Source organism: Balearica regulorum, chromosome 2, assembly GCF_011004875.1.
Source record: "Balearica regulorum gibbericeps isolate bBalReg1 chromosome 2, bBalReg1.pri, whole genome shotgun sequence".
In the NCBI taxonomy this organism is placed as follows: Eukaryota; Metazoa; Chordata; class Aves; order Gruiformes; family Gruidae; genus Balearica; species Balearica regulorum.
Genome location: NC_046185.1, coordinates 146,060,991 through 146,083,814, shown reverse-complemented (window position 1 = coordinate 146,083,814; position 22,824 = coordinate 146,060,991). Strand labels below are relative to the sequence as shown.

The 22,824-nt window shown below is 36.0% G+C and overlaps 1 protein-coding gene and 1 long non-coding RNA gene across 10 annotated transcripts in view; both read right to left on the bottom strand.

Moving 5' to 3' along the window:
- The window catches only part of SLC39A12 (solute carrier family 39 member 12), a 43,061-nt gene extending 31,449 nt beyond the window's left edge, over nt 1-11,612 (bottom strand). For 3 of the 5 annotated variants that reach the window (XM_075746313.1, XM_075746309.1, XM_075746310.1), the window contains exons 1-2: nt 3,890-11,612; nt 2,448-2,800 (exon numbers count right to left, since the gene is read on the bottom strand). In XM_075746313.1, the coding sequence (XP_075602428.1) occupies nt 2,448-2,717 (270 nt within the window). In that variant the 5' untranslated portion in view covers nt 2,718-2,800; nt 3,890-11,612. The remainder of the gene's footprint in view (nt 1-2,447; nt 2,801-3,889) is intronic. The other 2 variants (XM_075746311.1, XM_075746312.1) reach the window with 2 other exon arrangements.
- A 687-nt stretch (nt 11,613-12,299) lies between these two features.
- LOC142600593 (uncharacterized) lies at nt 12,300-22,824 on the bottom strand. Of its 5 annotated transcripts, none has more exons than XR_012834171.1 (5): nt 22,713-22,824; nt 20,122-20,282; nt 19,416-19,731; nt 15,569-19,303; nt 12,300-14,673 (listed from the first exon to the last, which is right to left on the bottom strand). It is a non-coding gene; the product is annotated as an uncharacterized LOC142600593 (long non-coding RNA). The 5 variants fall into 5 exon arrangements; XR_012834170.1 differs by lacking the exon at nt 12,300-14,673 and adding an exon at nt 14,683-15,318; XR_012834169.1 differs by lacking the exon at nt 12,300-14,673 and having other exon boundaries at nt 14,683-15,697; nt 19,173-19,303.

The following is a 22,824-nucleotide window of genomic DNA, read 5'->3' as shown; positions in this document are numbered from 1 at the left end:
AGCTATTCTGTTTTCTGTCCCAAAAGACCTCAAGTTAGTCAACCAGCCTTTTCAAACACTCAGTAGTGATACAATAAACATACTGCATGTAGTGGAAGATTTTCAAAGACCTCTATAACATTTAAAAACCCAGTGAAGATAAATTGTAATCACTAAGACTGTTATGTGCGCTTGCAAGAAAGATGACTGAAAAGGAAATTGCTAATTGGAAGGAAGCAGGTGTGTTGTAAAAGATGCAGCTACTACATAGTATATGGGTAGTCCATAGAGAGTGACCCTTGAGGAGATATCAAGAGGATATAAATTGGTTCTTCACCGGTTATTTTGCTGTTACTATCATCTGCATGGCCTCGGTTTAGAAATGCTTATTTGCTATGAAAAAGAGGCCAACTTTGAACCTGGGCACTGAATCCTGGGTTTCTTTTGCTTAAGAGGCCAGAAGTTAGAAAAAAATCATCTTACCACTGCAAGAAATATATGACTTTTGAGTGCTTAGGAGATAAAGTGTCAGAGGCCATTCAATAGCTGCTAGCCCCTGCCTAAAGAGTCTTGCGGCCGCTATGTAACAACAAACCAAAAAAGGGTCTAAGAAAGTGTTAAACTGTACTGCTTTTAAGTGCTCATTGTAGACATCATTAAAAATGAAAACAAAAAAAACCTGAAAACAAAGTCATGTGGTATGACCAGAATCATGGATTTAGAAGGGAAAGTTGAATCTAAAATCAATTATTTATTCCCAACAATTATGGGAAAAAAAATGCCAAGCTAAAGTGGGGCATTCTGTTCCAAATTTTGATGATCTTCTCACACAGTTTTTGCTATTTTGGTTTACCAAATCTTGTTAAATCATCTTAGAAGAATTATGCTATGATGTGGGCTGCATGTCACTGAAGATGACGTCTCTCCCTCATCAATTTTCTATGGACAACTGCGTTCATGTGGCACCAGCAATGCAGGATGTGTGCAGCGTTACTGACACAACACAGAGAAGTACTGGAAATTGTGAAAGTCCTCAAATTCTTCCCATAGGAAATTTCCAAGATGAAGCCTAAACAGAGTGGAAGCCCTGACCAAAGTAAGCCCCGGCCAGGTTTCACTTAGATTTCTTCAGTCCAAGGACACAGCGGCATGCTCTCCACCAATAATCACAAATACAAGAAAAAAATACAGCAATCCAGAGAAGCAAAACAAAGAGGGAGAACAAGAAGGCCTAGACCTCTGTTTTGTGAAGTCTAGGAGGACTCTATACCCATTATTGTTTAATACATTCTCAGCTTTTGATCTGGGTCCATATCTGGTACATATCAATTGCCCATATATACAAAGAGAAAAACTGCACAATCTCCTTCATAAAAAATTACCCATTTAGGGAATAACAGGCATCTACATTATTTATGCATGAAATTTCATATTGGAGCTCATATGAAAAATGAGAGCATTTGCAGAAAGGGCCAATTAAGTGAGTAGTTGTCTACTGCACAGTGGAAAAAGGTCTCTGTTTCATTGGCTTGGCAGATTGCCAAGAATAGTATATTGCGAAAGCATTCACCTTTATGACCATCCTTGTAATTCTGATATAAAGTGACGCTCTGCTGTATGTAGGTCACTGAACAATGCTAGAGCTAGAGTAACATTAATCAAAGCCAAGACTAACCAAGCCCTTTGTGGTCCCTTTCAGCTAAGTTGCTCACTGTCTCCGTCCTACCAGAATCTACGATCTTATTACACTTGTTCCTTTTTTTGTCTAAACCAGGAATCAGTCCTGAAAATATTCTCAACTCAACTAGACAACAAAACCTTCTGTGAAACTGTACCCTGGACTATTTCCAGGTTCAATTTGGATTTGTAGATTCATTGTTCTGCCTTTGATTTTCCTTGACCTGACCTGCTTACCAAAACCCTCCCCTAAATCTTGCAATTGAAAAACAAGAAAAAAAAAGAAAAGTGGCACTTTCGATGAAGTGGCACATAAATGTGAGACAATACTGTCTGAGTTTTATTTTTATGAACTAAAATCCAGAACAAAACAAACAAAAAAAAAAAGTGGCAGAACTGTTCCTCAATTTTTACCTATATCTTTCCACAGTGGAAATCCTCTGTGTCCCAAATTCAAGCTCATGCTTTTATAGTTAGATCAGGGTAAAGAAAAAAATCTTTGTTGGAAAATAAACACTTGACAACTTTTAAAGGAAAATTATTAGTGTTATGCAACTAAAGCATGGAATTTTTAAGGAATGCCTGTCATGTTTGGAATATATCTTCATGAGCTCAAACAATAAATATTAATAATTCAGAATGAAACAATTAAAGCAGGGACAACTTTTTGCTGCAACGAGAAGCCCTTTACACTTTTAGGTTTTGTTTTCAGGAGAGTATCACTCTAATAAATAATTTTAGAACTCACTGACGATCCTGTAAAGATATCCCTCATTAATTGAAGCACTAACCAGATTACAATCCTCTTGCATGCCATAAATCCGCTGTGGGCACTCAGCTCTCTCCAGTAACATTTTGACCAGTTCTCGTGAGTGGTTCATGTGGAGCTCAGTGTTGTCAGCTGAAAGAACGCGTAAAACTTCCATCAGATAGCCTCGGCTGGGAGCATAGCTGCCATCCTGCCCATGCTCTTCCCCAGGCTGTCCTTCAGCAATGAGCACGCTGAATACGAAAGCAGAACATACCACCCCAAGAGCTGGATGCTTGGTCAGAAAACACATCTCCTCTTCCTGCAGTGCGTGATCTGCACTGAATGTTGGATTGTTGTTTGCACTTCACAGCTTAAACTTGAAACCTGAGGAATCTGAATGGTAAAGGGGAAAAAAACCCCAACCCTTTAATTAGTGTGAATGCAATATGTTTGAAAGGATTTATTAATTGGTCGGCTAAGCTGATTTGCAGTGACAAGCTGTTTTTGAACAACAGGGAGCCTGTAAGGGCTTTACAGCCCAGAACAGCAGGAAACTAAGACAACCGTGGCCTTAAAACTTCTGTAGAATTACCAACAAGAGGTTGCCCTTCCCTCCTCATAAAAGTAAAGTGGTTTTCATTTCAGTGTTATTGCATTCACTAATAATCCTCTTCAGTAAGAAAAGGAAAATACCATAGCTTTCACTTTCATTCCACTATGAAACAGGTTTTTAGTAGCAAAAATAGTTGTAAAATAAAGATTACTAGTCTAATTCTGACACAAATGTGCGGTAATTACGTTACACGGCAATGATATAGAGCAGGTTTTATTTTCAAAACACTTTACCAACGTTACCAAACTCCAGCTATACAACACAAAGCAAGAATGAACAGGATGTACTTACAAATTAGTGATATTTTATGATCAGATGAAAGTGTTACAAAACTGAGGTCGCAATTTCATTCATAGAACTCAGTGAATAAACAAGACAAACACACCAGAAGCAACGAGTTTAACTTGTTAACTCTCTATGCAAAAGACATTTTGTACCGCAAATCTGTCTTGTCACTATCCTTCCCAATACACCATCGCCTTTGCTTTAACACTAACCTATCTCAGTATCAAAGCACAAGAAACATAAAAGAGTTTCACTTCTGTTTTTCATTTTATTGATAGGCAGATGCTGGCAGTGACATGCATTTTCAGATGATAATGCACATGTTAAACAGTCACACATAAGTTCAGCTTCTTTTAACTGCAATATGATAAGTGTGTGTCTTATTTTAAAGGAAACTCTGCTAAAAAAGTATTTAAATTGAAACAAGAACTGCTGAATTGAAACTGGCATTCACTTGGTTAAAGATTAGTATGTTTTTAGATGTTAGGAAATCTTTTGGTGTTTAGAGATATTTTACTGTTAGCAGTTAGGAACATGTATCATTGTTACAAGGATGCACTTATTTCTAAACATTATTTTCTTACCTTCTGAAGGGAAAAAGAATGCTTGTGTATCTAGCTTTGTGGCCTTCTGAATCCTCAGAAGTATTTAGCTGCTGGAAGTCCAATGTTTTTAAAATTCCTTGATGGTGCTCTGGAAGCTGGAGAGGATTAGTTTATTGCTGCCTTGAAAAGTTTTCAGTTGCTATGGAGAGAGCTGCTCTTAAGGTAACAATGGAGGTGGATAGGAATTAGTACATATTCTTCTTGGCAAGTTCTAAGCATCACGTTATTGAATGTATTTCACATATTTTAGTAGTTATCATTTTATGTAAACAGTCTCTACTTTATTTCAGCAGTGCAAGATGTACAAAATCTATTGAAGAATGTATTTCATTACAATGGATAATACATGCAAGCACTCTAACTGTTCTCTACATTACTACTTTATGTGAGCAATTTTACAAAAAAATATGAAAATTTTTTTTTTTATCAAAACATTACTTCTTTTTGCAAATACGAGAACTGAATAGAAATAGAAATTTTTTCAAGCATGTCCATAGAAAAATGGTGTTTTTTGGGGGGAAACACTGTCCATAGAGAACAGGCTCTTTCATCCCCACCACATTTGCACCAATTGAAAAAGCAGGGATAGCTCAGACTGTGGTGAAAACAAAAATTCTTCCACTCAGATTTTCCAGGGGGATGCTGTTACAAAGTCGACATTTACATCACCATGCCATTACAATATTATTGCACTGGAAGTTAGTGACTGTCATGACTGACAGATTTCCACAGCGACAGGTACACCAGTCATATCATTCTCCCACCTTCCAAAACTTCACTGTAGTAATGAAGAAATAGCATCTGAGGTGGATCAACAAATCCTGTGAAGCAGTAAACCTTTAATAATAGAAACATCATAATTCTCCTTAAAGCTAGATTGACAAAATCTTGGGTTCTAAAATGCTGGTGATGTTTCCTACAAGGTGGTGAGCTCAAAGGGGACAGCCTTGCTTTAGTAAGGCTGAAAACTGGCAACTGATACTGACTATAAAAAAAAAAAAAGATAATTAACTGAATATACCAGCTTCAGTGAAGTGCAAAATGTAAATAAATGTTCTCAAAAATACAAAGTGTAAGTACATGCAAGTATGTACAAACTCTTGGGTGATCAAGGCTGAGCGTTTAAAAAATCAGTCCTATTATTAGGACTCAAGTACGCAGAAAACCCAACTCTCAGATTTGTACCAAAATACCTTTTATTTTACTTCATAAATTACAAAAGATATTTATCAAACTAACATTGCCAAATATGCAACGTTATGCAAACAAGAATTATAGGAATTTTCATTTCAAAAATTTATTTTTATACGAATGACTGAAAAGAAGAAACACATAATAATACGCATCTCCTCTAACTTTCACATATTTTTCTCTGTGAAACAAAGCTAACTACCTCCAGATTTGTTCCACTAATAAAAATAATTCCTCAGATAATGAAAGAATAGCTTCCAGCACTTAATTCTGGGAATTGCTCAATCTCCAAACAAATGCAGAATAGGTTTATCTGTATATGATTTGGTGTTATGTATATGATTACAAATTGAAACTAAGAATTCATTCTATCCAATTAATGTGTACAAACGCAGGGTGAATTGTTTCAATTTATTGAGAGAAACTAACATTTAAAACCACATTTGATGATTTATTACTGTTGAAAGCTGCTGAGAGAAGATTTACATAATACTGGCTATATCTTACATTAATATGTATATTACAGAGTGACTAACAAAAGGAAACATTTAGTGTATCACGAAGCAACAGATAATAATTGGTACAGGACACTATGGCTGATTTCAAAGGAGAATTCACTTCCCTTCTTAAGACTAAGTGTTGCAAACCGCCTCTGGCTTGTAAATGAGTTGCTCAGTGGTGGCAAAATCACTGATGGGAACTCAAGTCTCAACCTCTGCTTTTACCCCTGACACCAGAGCATTACCTGGGCTTTCAGTCATGCTGCTGTCATCAAAGAATTTTTCTGTCTACAAAGCACTTGGATTACTATTTTGGAAGTAAGTGCTAGCAAGAATTGCTAAGTCCTTTTTTCAAACACTTCTGTAGCAGCATTATTCCCCTACTACCCTTCCTGATGCTGTGCCAACTGATAACATGGGACAGTGATAATAACAGAGCTGGGTAGTTAGATGCTTGTTAGAAGTTTGCTGAGATACACAGACAAAAAACAAACAAACAAACAAAAACCCCTGCTACAGTTTCATGTCTTAAAACCTCCCGAAGCACCTATCACTATTATTGTTCTCTCATGTGTTACAAGTCTGCCATTTTGGCTCAAATTCGATTCCATGTCTGTTGACGATTTTTAATAAAGGAGAAAAAAAAGTCCATGCACGATGCTCCTAATCCAGTGACTCTCTGCTTACTGAAGAATGATAATATGCATGGAAGAAAGAGCCCTCACACAAACTGGAGAACTGGGGTAATTCAAACTGAAGTAATGCTAACGTGACGACAGACTGTGTATAGCAAAACCAGAGGCATGATGAACTTCCTGATGAAATAAGCAAATGGTTTTGGTTTTTTTTTTATTCCATTCTACACTTAGTTAAAGAACTTGGCATGATCAAGCAAGGATCTGAGCTCAGGAATTTGTGGAGATAATCAATCATTTTTAATCAGTTTGAAGAGTTACCATGGAGGGATACTTGCAAGAGAGTAAACGATTGCTGACAGGCATACGTACATCTCCCAGGAAAATAAGTAACAGAAGAAATTAAATAAAAAGAAGAGTGATAAAAATGGGAACTTCTCAAAACTCTTATTTTCATTTAATGGTTGGATTCATGATCTCAGACAACTGCATATCAGACTTTCTCCACAGACAAATGCAATCTTTTATGACTTAAAAAGCTCATATAGTAATATCCTAACTTCCATTCTCAGTGAATAGGAGTGAAGGCGATTTCCAAATGGCATAACCAGACACAGAACATGATAAGCACATGCAGCAAGCCCTCTTTTGTTACAGGATTTTTATTTATTTGTTTGATTTTAATTTTAAGTGAACCAGTAAGACTTACTGCAGCTTATCTTGTTGTTTCTCCCACCTACACACCTGCTGTGAGAACAAAAGCAAGTTGCCCATTCACAAATGCCATGAATGACTGCACTCTGCAATTTACTGGTTTTCAAAGGATCGGTGAATCAATTACCCAGGAATAGGAAAACTCTTTAGAAAACTCACTCCGAGATGACAAGGACATTCCTGTGAGCTCTACCAACCTGACAAATGGCTTAATTTCATTTGCACAGCAGAATGCGAGAGGATGTAGGCATCATTTTAGTAGGAGCCCTGCTGAACTTCACATCTTAGTGAAAAATGTAACTATATAACTCTTATTCCTTAAATACTGTATAACTTGTTTTGATGGACGAAGCAAATGCAGCGTTTGCCCTTTTACTAATCGCAGCAATTATGGCAAATAGAAGGGAATCCTGTGGTACTGCAGATTTCCTCCATGTTATTAATGTGATGTGTGCACATTGCTATAATTACAGCCATAGGCAGCATATTGACATATGAAAGGACTACATTTAGCATGTAATTTGTGTAGAATTTCAATATATAAAGCATCTTTGCCAATGAATTAATGCCAGGGTGCTGTAATAAAAAATGTCAGTGTTCTAAAATTACCACAGTCTATTCAGCTTCACTGGCCTCACATGTCACTCCTAACAATATCACATATATTAAGATTGCCAATGAATTAAAATAAATGAATGCTGTTGAAATTGTCTGAGTTACACATATTAGCGTGGAGTTATATATATTAATATATGTCTCCAGAATAAGCTTCGTATGAGTTCAGGATTGCGAAATTCACCTGTTAGCAGAGTTTCCTAAGGTCTGGAAATCTTGTTACATTAAAACAGAACAGAAAGAACTCATGGATTACTTCCATTTTAGGACAGCAAAGGCTCTTATGTTTTGAGAAATGTACCTTCAGAAGTGCCTTCTCACATATTACAGAATTAATCTGTGACATTTATTGTCCTAAGATATTCCTGGCATGAAAGCTTATATGGGTTAACAAAAAGTGTTCAGTTATATGGAAAGTGTGATCTAAAACCTCATTAATTGCTCCTATCTTACTACAGACTTCTCCCTCACACCACCTCTCCATTGCTGACCATCTGGCTGTGTTTCCAAAAAATAATTGGGATGTAGGGTAACCATCAAGACTATTCAACAATAACATTAATTATAATGAAGAATTTAGTCACAGTAGGAGATACAAGTATCCTGGGCAAGAAAAAGAGGGGGCTTCAGAAGGATGTGTATGTTGTTGCTCACTTTTAAGTTAAAAAACATATGGGGAAAAAATGCTCTTGTGTTCATCCTTAGGAACACTAGCAGCCCAGCTTTACTGAAGGTATTTAAACATTAAAGTGTAGCTCCTAGGCCATCAAGTCAGCTTCAGCTATGTTACTTCCTTTCACACTAAATAGATACATAAAGCAGTTACTACGCTCTTCACTGCCTATTGTTTGGTTATGTCCCGGAGCGGTACCAGGCTCTATTATGTATATTGTCTGTTTGCTCCTTTAGGTTCCCAAAGACACTGAGCTCAAAAAACATGAGCTACTTTTACTAACAATGTCTCATCCAGGCCAAAGCATATACAGTCCAATTATATATGTTAAACTATAAATTTAAATATCCCAAATGAAATATTATGTAGTATTACACCACAGAACACCAAGTAATATTTTAATGGAAAAAATAAGATTTTAAATTGAAAAATAACCTTTTGACAGTTACGCTATTCACCTTGTAGGAAACCGACTTACGTATCGTACGCCACTTCTTCGGTCATTGACTTCTGACCCCAGCGTATTGGAATGTTCCTTTCCTGTTGGATAGTCATCATCTTATGCTTGAAAACCACTCAAAAGTTCCTTTATGTAATTTGTCTTACCATGTGAAATATTTATAAATCAGTTTTACTATCACAGAAATTAAGATAAGTGTTTACTCACATTACTTTTTGTTTTTCAAACTATGGCTCAGTGTTCAGCTGTTCTAAATAAATTCTCCTCACAATAGGGAAGAGTCATTGCAAGTGAACACCGTGGCAATTGTTGCCTGAGAGAAGACTGATGTTTCTCAAGACGTTCTAGTCTACCTGAAACCAAAGGAAAAATATAAGTTTCTGAGTCATGAACACAAGCCAGGGTGAGGGAAGGGAAGACAGTTTCTTTCACTCTCTTTGTCTTAAATTCAGGAAGTTTGTAGGTGGCACCAACACTAACAATAGCTTATGGAATAGCTGAGTGATTAGATGGGCTTCAAGAAACAGATGTTGAAGCAATAAAGGTGAAAAGAAAAAAGGAAAATCCTAGAATGGAAGGACAATGAAAGAAACGGTATTGATAGAAAACAATTAAATTTAACCAGATACAAACTTCATCACATTACAGTGAACTTAGTTTCCACCTTTATTAAAACTACTGACCAACTAGTACCTCCCTCATGTAACCCAGCATTATATCCACTGTTGGAAAGTTTGGTAACAAGAGCAGTGAGACGGGAGTTTGCAAGAAGAAGTAAATAAGAAATAAGAAATGCTCATACTTTATGAAAGACAGTTTTTCACTTTTAAAAGTTGTTTATCTGTATATAACCATAGTTAACCTAAATACCAGTATACAAAATGAATGCACATATGTAAGCCTTAGATTATAAAATAAATGTTTGCTTTTTCCTAGCCTATGAGAATACACACAGAAAACACAAAATCAACAACTATTTTAACTTCGCAAATGCAGTTTAAGTTAATACACCATATATTCTTGTAGCATTTTTCTATCCAAGTTAGGAACAATTCTTATTTTTTCATGAAGAGGACACACTGTTCATTTTGCTCAGTGTTGGCCACAGGATTCTTTGTATCAGTGGTTCCTGGAACAAATTTTCTGTATTTCAATAATACTTCAGTGAATTTAGCATCTGTTTGCCATTGTTTGTGTGGTTTGTGTTGTTTAGTTGTGGAAGAAAAAAAGTGTGGGTTCAGTATTATACTAAGAAGCACCAGAATAACTCACCATACTGAGGTGAGATATTGGTATCTTCATTAGTTTCTTTTCCTGTAAATGAATATTCAAAGCAGTTTATGAAGTGTATAGGAGATCTTCTCATGATGGGTAACAACAGCGCTCGTATATAAGCAGTTTATTATGTCTGCATGTTCTCTGTACACAAATCTATATACAAGTAGTATGAAACAAATCCAAGGAATATGAAAGAATAATAAAAAAACCTAGGTCCAATTCAATTCACCTGGAAACAATGGCTTATTTTTAGATATAAACATTTATTTTTCATAAAAGTAGAAATTAACAAAATATAGACCTAGTCCTTTCTGGTTGTATAGATGCCTTGAATAAATGACAATATTGAAAATATTGAAATACTGGATGTTGAAAATATTGAACATATTGAAAATAAAACCAATATAGATGTAGCGTAAAAGAAAAAATTAATTTAACATGCACTGATATTGTATCAAAACACTTGGCAGTAGAAACACTTTCTCAGATTTTTTTCAATCTCTTTTATTGTACTCAGACTGTTTCTAGGTAAGTAAATATTTGTACTTGTTCTGGCAAATTCTGGCAAAAAAGCTGGAAGTTACTAAAAATTTATACATAACCAGCCAAGTCTGAAATTGAAGTTTGCTCCAATCCAAAACAAAGGTACAGAGTAGACAGGCTAATTATAAAGACAGTTTTAATTCTCACTAGACTGCTGGTTCTTAAGAACTGGTTCTTAAAAAGCTGTTAATGTAATGTCCTTTAACTTTTACATTAACAGCACTGGCATAACCAGGGCTGAATCTCATTCTCAAATGTTTTTTTTCTGGTTTCTACTTGTTATATCTAGTTATACAAAATGCTTGTTGACCATACTTGTAAATTATATAGATGGTATCAGTCATATCAATGCGAACACAATGGAGTACTGTTGACTCGGAAGGCAGATTTCAAGCATGGACCTTGGACTCCTTCTTTGCTAATCATCTCAGAAACCTCAGCTCATTGCTTGAACACTTTCTGCCTTGTCCAGAAAATGAATGAAGCTACAGTACAGTTGTCCACAATTAAGGCTATTCTTGTATCACAGACAATAATGGAGAGCTCATTTCACTGACTAGTGAAGACACATGAAGGGATCCTATTCATGATGACAATGAGTTAGAATAAACAAATAAATCATGTTAATGCAGATACATTTTGGAACTAATACAGAATGCTGGGTTTCAGGGCTGAAGCCCATCTCTGTCTGGTACCAGAAGAGAACTTTCTCTAAAGCAGCTGCTAGTGGGACAGGTATCACACCAGTGGGCCCTGAATTTCATCAAGCACAGAAAGCCTTATAATACTCAGCTGCAAGTGAGCAAGCACAAGTCTTTGTAACAACATCACTCATTGTGATGTTGGTTGGTATTTTAAGCTTTAATTACTGATTTTCAACTGTTACCACCCAGATAATCTACGACTAATCAGTACCTGTAATCTCCCACACACTGTTCCAAGAACCCCTTGCCTGAATTTTCTGTTTTGTTCTAATTATAACCTCCTATATAGGAAAGAGTAACAGTCTGTATTAAAGTTGTCTTTTCATTAAGACATGAAGATTTAAAGTAAATAACCCTTCCAATTTTTGAACATTTGTGCCCACAAACTACTAGTTGTGTTGGTTTTGCGTGGCAAGGTTTTGGTAGCGGGGGGGGGGCTACAGGGGTGGCTTCTGTGAGAAGCTGCTAGAAGCTTCCCCTGTGTCTGATAGAGTCAACCCACCACACTAGTTTATCTTGAAGATGCTCCATACTGTGTAACTTCCACTCTCCACTTACTGAAACCTAAGCCATATCTGAAAAAAACCCACTCTTTGAAAACATGTTTTACTGAAAACAATGCCTTTTAGAAAACTCAAGATAAGCTAGAAGTTTCCCTCATATAGTTCTAATAAGAAATTACTTCTTCCTTAGTTTTGCATATATAACTTCTATTCAGTTACATGGAAGGATTTCAACCTGTGTCTTCCATTTCACAGTTTTTAAGGATCATTTAGGATCATCACTCAGTTTTGCATTAAAGCAGGACAAAAAAACTATACCCAGTGTGTTTGCACTCTAAGGTATATTCATGTACAAAATTCAGCCCTTATCAAAAGTTTAATTTGAGGATCTAAGTCATCATCAGGAGAGTTGTTTCACAGCTTTGTTATCCTCACCTTTAACATGTATGTGTCTTACTTCCAGTGTGGATATGTTTAGCTTCAGGTACTATGTTTTTTCACTAAACATCCAGTACAGAAAAAAAACCTGTTACAAACATAAGTATATGATGATTGTTATCATTATATGCTAACCTTTTTTGGATGAAGTAAGGACATTAATTTTACATCTCATAAGAAGACATATCTCCAAGGTGTTAATTGACTCATATATTTTTTTCTGAATATTATCACAAGTTTTCCATGTGTCTTATTGGTGCTTAGAATTTGTACCCATTATTTCAGTGATGGTTTACACTGATGTCATCTATAAAAGAAACAGAATTTCCTACTTAGTACATCTCAGCCTTTGTATCTGAAACTGTGTTCACAGTCTCACCCACAGTACTACATTGGGCACTCACTATCAGCTAATTATCCACCATGTTATCAGGTCAGTGTTCCAGGGCACCATTCCTCACCTTGTCAGTGTGACTCCAACTTTTTTTTTTTTTTTTTTTTTTTTTTTTGAGTTTGGGACCCTTTCTTAGATTGCTAAAATTCAGACTGTTCAATGAATGCCTCTTCTGCTCTTCTGGACTACAATGTTTCCATCATTTTTCTGGTGGAATTTCCACCTTCTCTATAAATTTTGGCCTTAGTAGTTTCTATTTTTTCTTTTTAGTGCTGAGGGAAATTTGATCAAAACCACCCTCCTGAAAGCCTATACTCCTAATTTACAGTGACAACTGGCTTTCAAGTCCTAATACATTTATCAACTTGCCATTCATGATTCATTTAATTGGGTCAATATTGCTTTATGGGATCCCATCTAGTAATTTATTTTTTTTTTAATTGCAGTCATTCAGGAATTAGGTGAAGCTTCATGGAAGCCTGGGCTTCTGCTCTGTTAACTCTGTCAGACAAGTTTATAGTCTTATGGAAAACCCATCACAGTTGGTTTGTCCAGATCTGTTTCCCATATAATCATATTGATTATATTAGCTGTGTTACTGTCTTTTAACTCTTCACTGGCTGCACTGTACAGCGCCTTTCCCTGCTGTTGGCTAGGAGTAATGTCTAGTGAGATGGCCTATAGATATCCTGTCATCCTGGTTACCCTTTGTAAAATATTGGAACCATTTAAGCTTTTCTTCCATTCTTTGAAATTTCACCACACTCCAAGATGTGAGGTTTTTTAAAACAAACATGTTTTTTAAAACAAACATTAATGGTTCACAATGCTCTGTGACCAATGCTTCCAGCTAACTATATGCTGTCCTGTCCGGCAGATGTGAAAACATTTAACTGAAATAATTGCTTGGTTATGACAGAGTGGAAAGTATCTTTATATCAGAGTAAGGCACTATACGTACTATTTCTTTCCAAAGCTAGAATCTTGATATACTTATATGAACTTACACATACACACACTTTCAAACACTCTTATCTACACCTTACACGAGGGCTAGAATTTACTTTGGTTTTGATAGTTATTACTGAACATTTTGGTTTCATACTGACTACTTTGGTTTTGATATACTATTAAATATTTCTTTGTCATTAAGCTTAGTATCTAACAGCCATTTGTCTTTAATACTTGTGCTTTTTTTTTTTTCCATAAATGTTGACTCTGTCTACATACTTGTTCTCATTGCCATCAGCCTTTTTTTTTTATTATTTTTATTTTATACATTATTTGATGGCATATTTATATTGCTGTCCTGGTTTTGGCTTGCTCTATATAGAAATACAATTGGAAGAAGAGGGTACACTGTACAAGTTAATGCATTTGATAAAGCAAAATACGTGATTTTTGACCAAAAATTTTTGTTATGATTTTTAAACATTACTTTTTAAGACAAATTTGCCTTCTGTCATGACTGCTGAATTTGTGCTATTTCTGTTTAATAGGATTTTCTTAGTCACCAGTAATAATTCTCATTTTATTTTTAAAAACCTCCACTCATCCATTTTTGCTCATCATTATTTTCAGCTTTAAGGAAAGAGTCTTTTTAAAGTATCAGCTGTGTATATTTTGTTTAGAACTATTCATCTATATGTACACCTATATCAAATCAAGAAATGAACAGATGCCTGTAGGCATCAACTTTTAGTTCAGTGACCAATCCACCTCCATCAGTCACAGTGGCCTTTAATCTAGAATTAGTTTATACAGATTTTGGTGAAAGAGTTGGTGGTAATTATAATCCTAGAAAATTCTGAAATGCTAACTTCAAAGCACTGCTAGACAGAATATTCTCAGCTTAAAGCTAACAAAAAGACTAAAAGGACATAAAAAGAATAAGAGTTAGACATCCACCCAAGTAACTGTACATTATGTCTTAAAAAGCAAATCAGCAATCTGCAGCATAGCAACAGTTTGGTACCTATGGTTCCTCTGTAGAGATTTTTCAAGCTTTTCTCTCTACTGAACAAATTCCTTCAACAGTACAGAAAGAAGCAAAGTCTTTTAGCTTCTTCTTTGCTCCTCATGTCTCCTCTGTACAGATGAGGCCAAGAAAAATATCTGTAACCAAAAAAAAAAAAAAAAAAAAAAAAAAATTAAAAAAAATCAAGAGATTTAAATCATATTGATGAGGCAAATTCTTATTTGCTCCAATACCAGTAATTATTCAGGTAGTCTTGAATGCTAACTCACTGCTGAGAGTAGTCCATGGTAACTCTCTGCTGAGCAAGCGCTTGTACTTTGAGCAGCTGAGCAAGCTCTCATGCGTGCTGGGGATTTATACTGAAGTGCTCAATGTGAGCAGCTTGTCAACACCAGAGGCAGAAACTTCTGGAACTGAGGGTCTGCTACAAGCAAATTGTCTGCTTAGTATGATACTAACCAAGCCTAGTGCAGCTCTGCTCTTGCTGTGGTTATTGCTCCCACGCTGCCTTCTACACAATTGGAAACAGACTTTGAGATACGCAAGAATCCTAATTCCCCTTTTCCCCACTGCCCTTTTTAAACAGACATACACACACACACACGAGTTTGGAAAATCATAAATGTAAAGTGTAATCTTAGTTTTCACAATTTACTTAGATGAAGTTAAAGTATTTATTAACAATTAGATACACTTGCTTACACTTAACAACATTCAATCCGCAGCCCAGTGTAAGGTTCCAAGTAGTCAAGTAGAACAAGTCAATGGCTGGCGCTCAGAAGCTTGAAAAAGAAAGCCGCAGTGGATTAGTATGCAGAGCATTAGTGCATTGAGGTAATTTTTAAAATTAACTCTCTACAAATGGGTTTGTGGGGATTTTAACTGGAATTTTATTTCAAAAATTCTTTTTTGCAGAAATCCTGAAAAGAACTAAAGAGGAAGCTGAGGCAAATTTATATAAGAGGAAGAAAACTAAGATTCTTCATAAACCAGTGGCAAAGTGAAAAAAGGGAAGTGTAAGTCTGTATGTACCTTCAGATGAAAGTCTGGAGAAAGGATACATCCGACATACTGGATTTCCTCCCCATCTTCTGAGTGATGACTCACTGCATTGTTTCTATGCCTCCTTTTGAGTGACACGGAACTCTTCTACAAGCAAATCTTGTCAATTAAAGGCAATAAAGGACACAGGCGTACTGACTGTCTGCACACTGTGCTAACTGGGTATGTATTAACTCCAGTTTGCTCTCTCACTGCAGAAAAAAATCTGATATACACCTGCCAAAGACTATCTTTACTGTCATTTTGAAAGAGAGAAGTATATGCACATGAGAGAGGGAAAAATACACCCTGCTCCCTTTTGGCATGTTCCTTTATATTATCTCTTCTTTAACACATCTATAAAGCCGAATTAAATCTTTCTGAAAGCAAATATGTAGCTGTATGTTGATTAACCAATTCTTTAAAAAACTACAGACTTTACAGTAAAGGTGACACCCTTAACCTGCCTGCAATTCTTTGGTCTTTGATCTGAATGTTTTCCATAAAAGCTAATACAAGAGTTCCACAGAAGCTTTTTAACATATGCTTGAAGCCCACTAATTCTCTTTCACCTATGTTTTTTTTTTTAAAAAAAACAACTTTCCTACCTTTATTATACATACATGAGCATAGTCTCAATTATTTACCTTTTCTCTTTATTTTATTTTCATTTTTTTCCTCATTTAAAGAGGGTTTGTTTTGCGTTTTTTCAGTGTGATCTCCTGAGGAAGCGAGGCTTAAACAGCCAAGATCTGGTTGTGTAGCCAGAACTGACCTTATCTAAATTTGGTGTATGTGGAAGTCTCTATCTGGGCGAGTCACCCAAGGCTCCCTGTATAGTCATTAGAGAGAAAGGCATTATAAGAGACAGTTTGTCTGGCCTAGACAGACATTATTCTAGAATAAATTTTTGGATGAGAGGAATTGCGGTCTAGCCTCTGTGATTATATTTATGATAACTTCCTTGACAGCTAAGACAGCCTGGAGATTTTGTCTTTGTTGTAGACATTTGTACTATTAACCACATTTTGCTGGTTAAATCCCTCCTCATCTCTGTATGAATTCCCCCAATCCTTCCACTCCAGTAAGTCTTTAACAATTTTGCCACTTTCAAATATATTCTTGCAAGTTCTGTGCAAAACAAAGGGTAGAAGGAGCATTCTACAGGTATTTACATGCAGGAAAGCTGCAGATATAAAAGTCAGCTATAGACATGAAAGAAACTGTAAGAGAAATGTTACAAATGCCCTAAACCATCTTATTCAAAACAAAGAATCCAAAGAAAAGATGCAAAGCCATTTGACACAACCAATCTTCATTACATCTGCTACTTGTTTAATTTATAAAGGCTTTCCAATAATTTTTATACTCATGAAGAAGAATTCACTGATTGAGGGGCAGTATAGCAGGATGTTGACCACTAGAATGTAATGAAGCAATCCCTAACAAAATGCATCTGTGGAACTAGCAATTTATGATATCAGGAAAAATATGTCCATTTACTAATCCAGAACCAGATTTTATTTCATTTGTTCAAAGAAAAAGAGAAAAGTTAATAGAGTAGGAGGTTCAGTGACCTTTCTATGAAGTGAAAACCACAGTAATTCCAGCCCTGAATTTGGAAACCACGTATGAGAATAATTTTCTCTTATTAATCAAAATAAATGCTGACATGAAGATCACGAAAACTGAAATCAAAGATTTAACCCTGGTTTTACTGAAGAGTTTGTGGTTTTTTACTGGTTGAGCTACATTATATTAAAGACAATAAAAGTAGACTTACTGTAATCATCTACTTGCGATGCCATTTTACCACTGCTGCCCTCTGCTGTATGGAACAGTTTCCAAGGGTCTGTATTTCATATTAAGCTGGTGAATGATTAGTTTTAGAGATAGATATTCAAGTGCATATGACAGATTCCTTTTGTTTATTCCTTTAACTTTCAATGAAGTTTATTTGGCAACAGAGGAATGTGAATTTTTCAGTATGACTTAAAATTACCAAAGCAAATAAGTGATTATAAAAGATGATATATGATACATAGAAGAAATGTATTCTCAAATTTGTTTTGTAAAGTAGAATGACTTACTTCAAGAAATATTTTGACTCAGTTAAACATGCTGCAATATCCATGGCATTAATGTTAATGTCATGTTAAATGTCATCTCTCAATGAACATTATAAGTGAGGAGGCAGTAAGAACAGAAGAAAATCCAACATGAACAGTCTATGAATTCATATCCTTCTCTCAGTACAGTTTGTCTCTAATATTTCTCTCTTTGTCTTTATTCTTTTTTTTTTAAGCCATCTATCCATCTGTCCATCTCAGGAGAAAGTGCTATTCTTAGATGCCATACTCCCAACCATAATAAACCTGTTATCTGAGAAGATGTAACTGCACTGCAGGGTAGCCTTATTATATTATCATGAGGTAATAAACCTTTGCAAGGGACCCTCAGATGGGTACACATCAAACTACCTATGTATTTAGCGAATGAAAGGCATAGACAACTATGTGCTGCTTGTCACAGAATCTTAACAGGACCCAAAAAACATAGCTTTGGCTTACCAGTAATTTAGCCATAATTCACAAACATGAGGCAGTTTTTGAAGAAATTCTCTTTCTTCCCATGGATTTTCTGATGAATTAATGGTTTTGTTGAAAACCCTGCAAAAGTACATGGCTTTAGTGAATTTTATTCTGTTTAATAAAGCTCAATATTTTTCATTACTTTTTGACTGCATCAAACTGCAAGGTAAACCTTATGAAGAGGAGGATGGGAAATGAAATTAAACAAATAATAAAAAGATACCCAGAGCAGAGGATCATAAGGGCTAAGAAATGCCCCACTGGCTCTGAGCAATGTTTTACTGTGCTCAGCATTCTGTTGCAACAACAGAAAGTGCTATTTAGACAGTGCATGCAAGCCCGTCTGTGGTCTGTTCCGCTCACAGCCCCGGCACATGTAGTCAGTAGAATTAGCTGTTTCAAAGTACAACCATGACTGTTGCCTTTAGTATATGCTTATAAACCTGTTTTCCACAAATTCACCTAAACTCTTTTTGCACTGCCTGCCTTCATAAGATTCTGTGCTAAAAATCTGCAGAAATTCACTACCCACTGTGTAATTTTCTTTCATCTCTTTTAAACCAATCTCCTACCAGTTTCAATTAGTGTACTGTAAAATTTGATCAATAAAAGTTATATATCCATTTTATCCACATTCATGATTTTGTAACCATCACCAATATCTCTCATCAGCTTTCTCCAGTCCAGATTTAAGTATTTTCCTTCTAGTTTCTCTCTCATAAAGCAGTTGCTCTAGACCTAAATCATTTTACTTGCCTTTGTACCTGTTTTAACCCCATGTCCCTCCCAAGATGTGGAGACCCTAACTTCAGACAATACTCAAGATGTGGGTAGTAGACCACAGTCTTGCATGGCGGAAATTCAATGTACCTTCTGTTGTTTTGTCGGGTTTTTTTGTTTGGTTGGTTTTTGTTGGGTTTTTTTTCAGAACTAGCAGAACCCTTCCCTTTTCTCACGTATTTCTGAGCAAGTACTGGTAGCAGGCATTTGATTTAGTTACCTACCTTAATATAGCACCGCTCCTGGAATCATTATACTTTTTTGTAGGTCATCTTAACTTTGGTATTGATGCATAAATGTAGTAATCTGCAACAGTTTTCACCCTTCTCCCACACGTTCTGTAAGGTGCTTGTCTCTCAAAATCAACACAAGGAAAATGCGTTCTGAGTTGGAGGGTGGTAGATAAATATAGCATGCCATACATTAAAGCTTGTGACTACTGAAGCTGAGGGCAGGAAAACCCATACCTTTATTTCCAAGAGTCCTGTCCCAAAGCATGTTAATCACAATCAGAAGTTAAAAGGAGATGCCTCTTGCTGCTGACATGACAGCTCTAAATACAGATTCATCTGGTGACTAGTTACGCATTTTAAATGCATTTACTCAAACTACAAATACATGTTGCTTGGATTTACCACAGCTGCAGATGAACAATGCATCCTGTGTTCTTGCAGAAAATCTTGTTTCTTACCATTTTCTTGGTGTCTAAGGGAACATTCTCTGTGAGCCATTATGAATTTCATGCAGCACTTAGCTCAGAAAAGTCAGAGCTGGTATTGCTTCCTGTTGAGCATACGTTAAGAACATTACCAGAACACTTTTGTAAAAATAATTATTTATAATCCAGGTATTTTCTGCAGAACTTCATGATTTTTAACAAATTGAAATATGACCTTAGACTGAGTGTGAACAGATTCAGTTCTAAACAATACTGTTTAGAGTTGATGACTGACAAGTTTTACTTGGCAGTACTCGCTCCAGTTTTCCTAAGGAATGGATGCTTATTTGAATGACTTTCTCCCTCTCTTTCTGAAGCACTTAATCCTCCCCCCTTCCTGCAGTTCCTATTTTTCCAAATGCTCCTTGTTAATATGTATCTAACTCGCTAAATGCAATCCTTGGTGCACTTAAGAAAATATCATGTCCCCAAACTGAAACTGTTAAATTGCTTACTTTCAAGCTGTTTACAGAGAAGTAATTTTCTTTTTGAGTTGTCTTTCAGGTTTCAGCTAGCTCCATATAAACACCCGATACAGCCTGCTATTGGTTTCTTCTGTTTCTTTTAGTGATATAGCACATTTTCAACATACAAGTCACTTGGAAACACCATTAGTCTAAAAGCAAAAGAAATTAAACCAGTATATGTAGTGTCTCATGGGAAACATGAGTATATTGTCTTTAAATTGTAATGACTGCTTCCAGTTGTTAACACCAATAATACTACAGGAATAATGCAGTGAGTGTTTTTATGTAAGACAGTGACACAGCACATCGTGCTAACAAAGACTCGAGAAATGCACCACCAATAAGGGAATCGCTGCCCAATGGAGTTTAGAGCTGTTACTCATCGCCTCAAGAACACGTTAAAGCTGCTTTAGGTATTACACTCTCCAAGGTCTCTGAGTTTGTACCTAAACAGGAACTGCCTAAACTAGGAAGTACTCAAGATATGTATAGACACATCCTACCTTGTCAGTCCTGGCTGATTCTGTTGGCTAGGGTTGCTAGGGTAATACATGCAATATATTACTTCCACTATTAACATAGTTCAGGGAAGAGCTGCTCTGGGGTAAGCCAATGTGATAGAAGACAAGCTAAATATACTAACTTCCTTTGTTGACTCAAGTTATATTTTCATATTTGTCAGCATGAATTCCAGCTGCTGTTTACCAGATATGGGATAGCTGACAGTCACCAAGACATTGACAGCCGCAGTGAGTGCTGCGACCTGCTGAGGCAGCGCTGCACATGAGAGTGGACGTGCCTTGCCGTGGGGATTTGCAGAAGTGTGACAGTAAACACAGTACTACACGCTCGAATAGAGGAAATGCCAGGAGTACTAGGTGACACCTAGCTGCTTAAGGGCGGCCAATTTGAGTGTATATATCAGAATGACCAACCTTTGTTCTGTTAGCCCACATAAAACATGACCTCTGACTGTATGAAGGCATTGGCTGATAGTTTCCTTTACAGTACCTATGTTTCTCATCATCTGAAAGGTAAAATACTCTGGTTTTTGACAGCGATGCATGAGGGAATTTTCAAGGTTCCTTTCATCAAGAAAATGGCCATTCATGCTTTTAATTCTGATGGTCCTCATGGTGGCTACAACTTAGTCCGGTATGCTATAGCACACAATCCCAGCAGCTCAGAGAGGAATCTGGCCTTATCCACCCGCAGGAAACTTCAGAGAACAGTGGTACACCTGAACACTTGTCCCATGACCTTTTCTTTAAATGTTCATATGAATCAACTGTTTTTGAAATTCCATTTCTAGCCTTGGGTATAACTCAAATTGGGAACTCATCCAGCATAATATTACCCAAGACTAGGAATCTTAAATTGATATGTAAAACTTCTTCGTAAGTAGTCAGTTTAATAAAGAATCCATTTAATTTGATAAGAACGGAGCTCTTAAATCGTATTTCACAGAGGATCACACATGAAACATTAAGGATGACAACAGCATAATAAAAAAATATTATCAAGACAAATAATTCATTTAGAGTTTGATTACATACTATTGTGCAAATATGGAAGATAGCTGCAACACTATCACTAAAACCTACCAAGCTTTCATTTTTAATTTGCTAATTGACCCAATGAATATTCATGATCTTAAACTTGTAGCAATTCTGCAGTTCATTTCTCTGCTATTTGATTTGCAACATTGCCATAAAAATCCAGACAAGTAGAAAATGTCAAAGAAAACTAGCAGACCGTGAAAACTTCCCTTCTTTGCACGCTGCCTCTTACTCCCTATGCAATAATACACCACTATGCTGAAGACCTTGCTCAGACTTAAATTAATGACCTTTTGAACAGGGAAAGCAACCGACCACAAAAGACATTTATCATTTAGAGCTCTATATTAATTGTATCTTTCTCTGATTCACCATAGTTGAGAGAACTGGCTTTATATTTTTTGCTTAAAAAGATGGCACTTACTTACAGTTGCCCACTATATTTCTACTACAAACACAAAACAAAAACAAACCAGTAAAATTACTGAACATACCAAGTACTGCAGCAATAGCTCTATGTAATGATTGCTTAAGGTTGGCAATAGTTCTAGATTACTTTCTTAATGGTTTAATATAAAGCATTGGATTAATGTTTAATATAAAAAAAACCCTTTCTAATAAAAATAAAAATGTGTGACTAAATAATGAGTGCTTTAAACTGTGTAATTTGAAAAGATTTCTTTGTCCATAAGTTATTCATCTGTTAAAGATAACATTATAGTCCTTTGATACAAAAGCTTTTTAACCATGTTTGTTTTGTTTAATAATACATTGTGGGACATGCCCGAAAGATAGAATTACTGAAACCTCTGCTGAATTTGTAAGACGGTGATGAATTTCACTGACAAAAGTGTTTGTATAAGTGCAATTTATGCCATTCCAAAACCAATTTAAATATAGAAAATAACTCACAGGTTGGGACTGATAGTTGCCATGCAAAATCAATCACAACAGATGTCTCAATTCCCTGAAACACTTTCTCAAGGAAAGACATATAAAGTACCTCAGCTAGATACTCACAAATTATTGGACTTGAATTCATCAATACACCTCATCTGTCATATTTCTGTAAGGCTCCAGTCCTTCCAGTCACTGCAAGATGTGCAGCACAGAGCACTTGACTAGAGTGAGC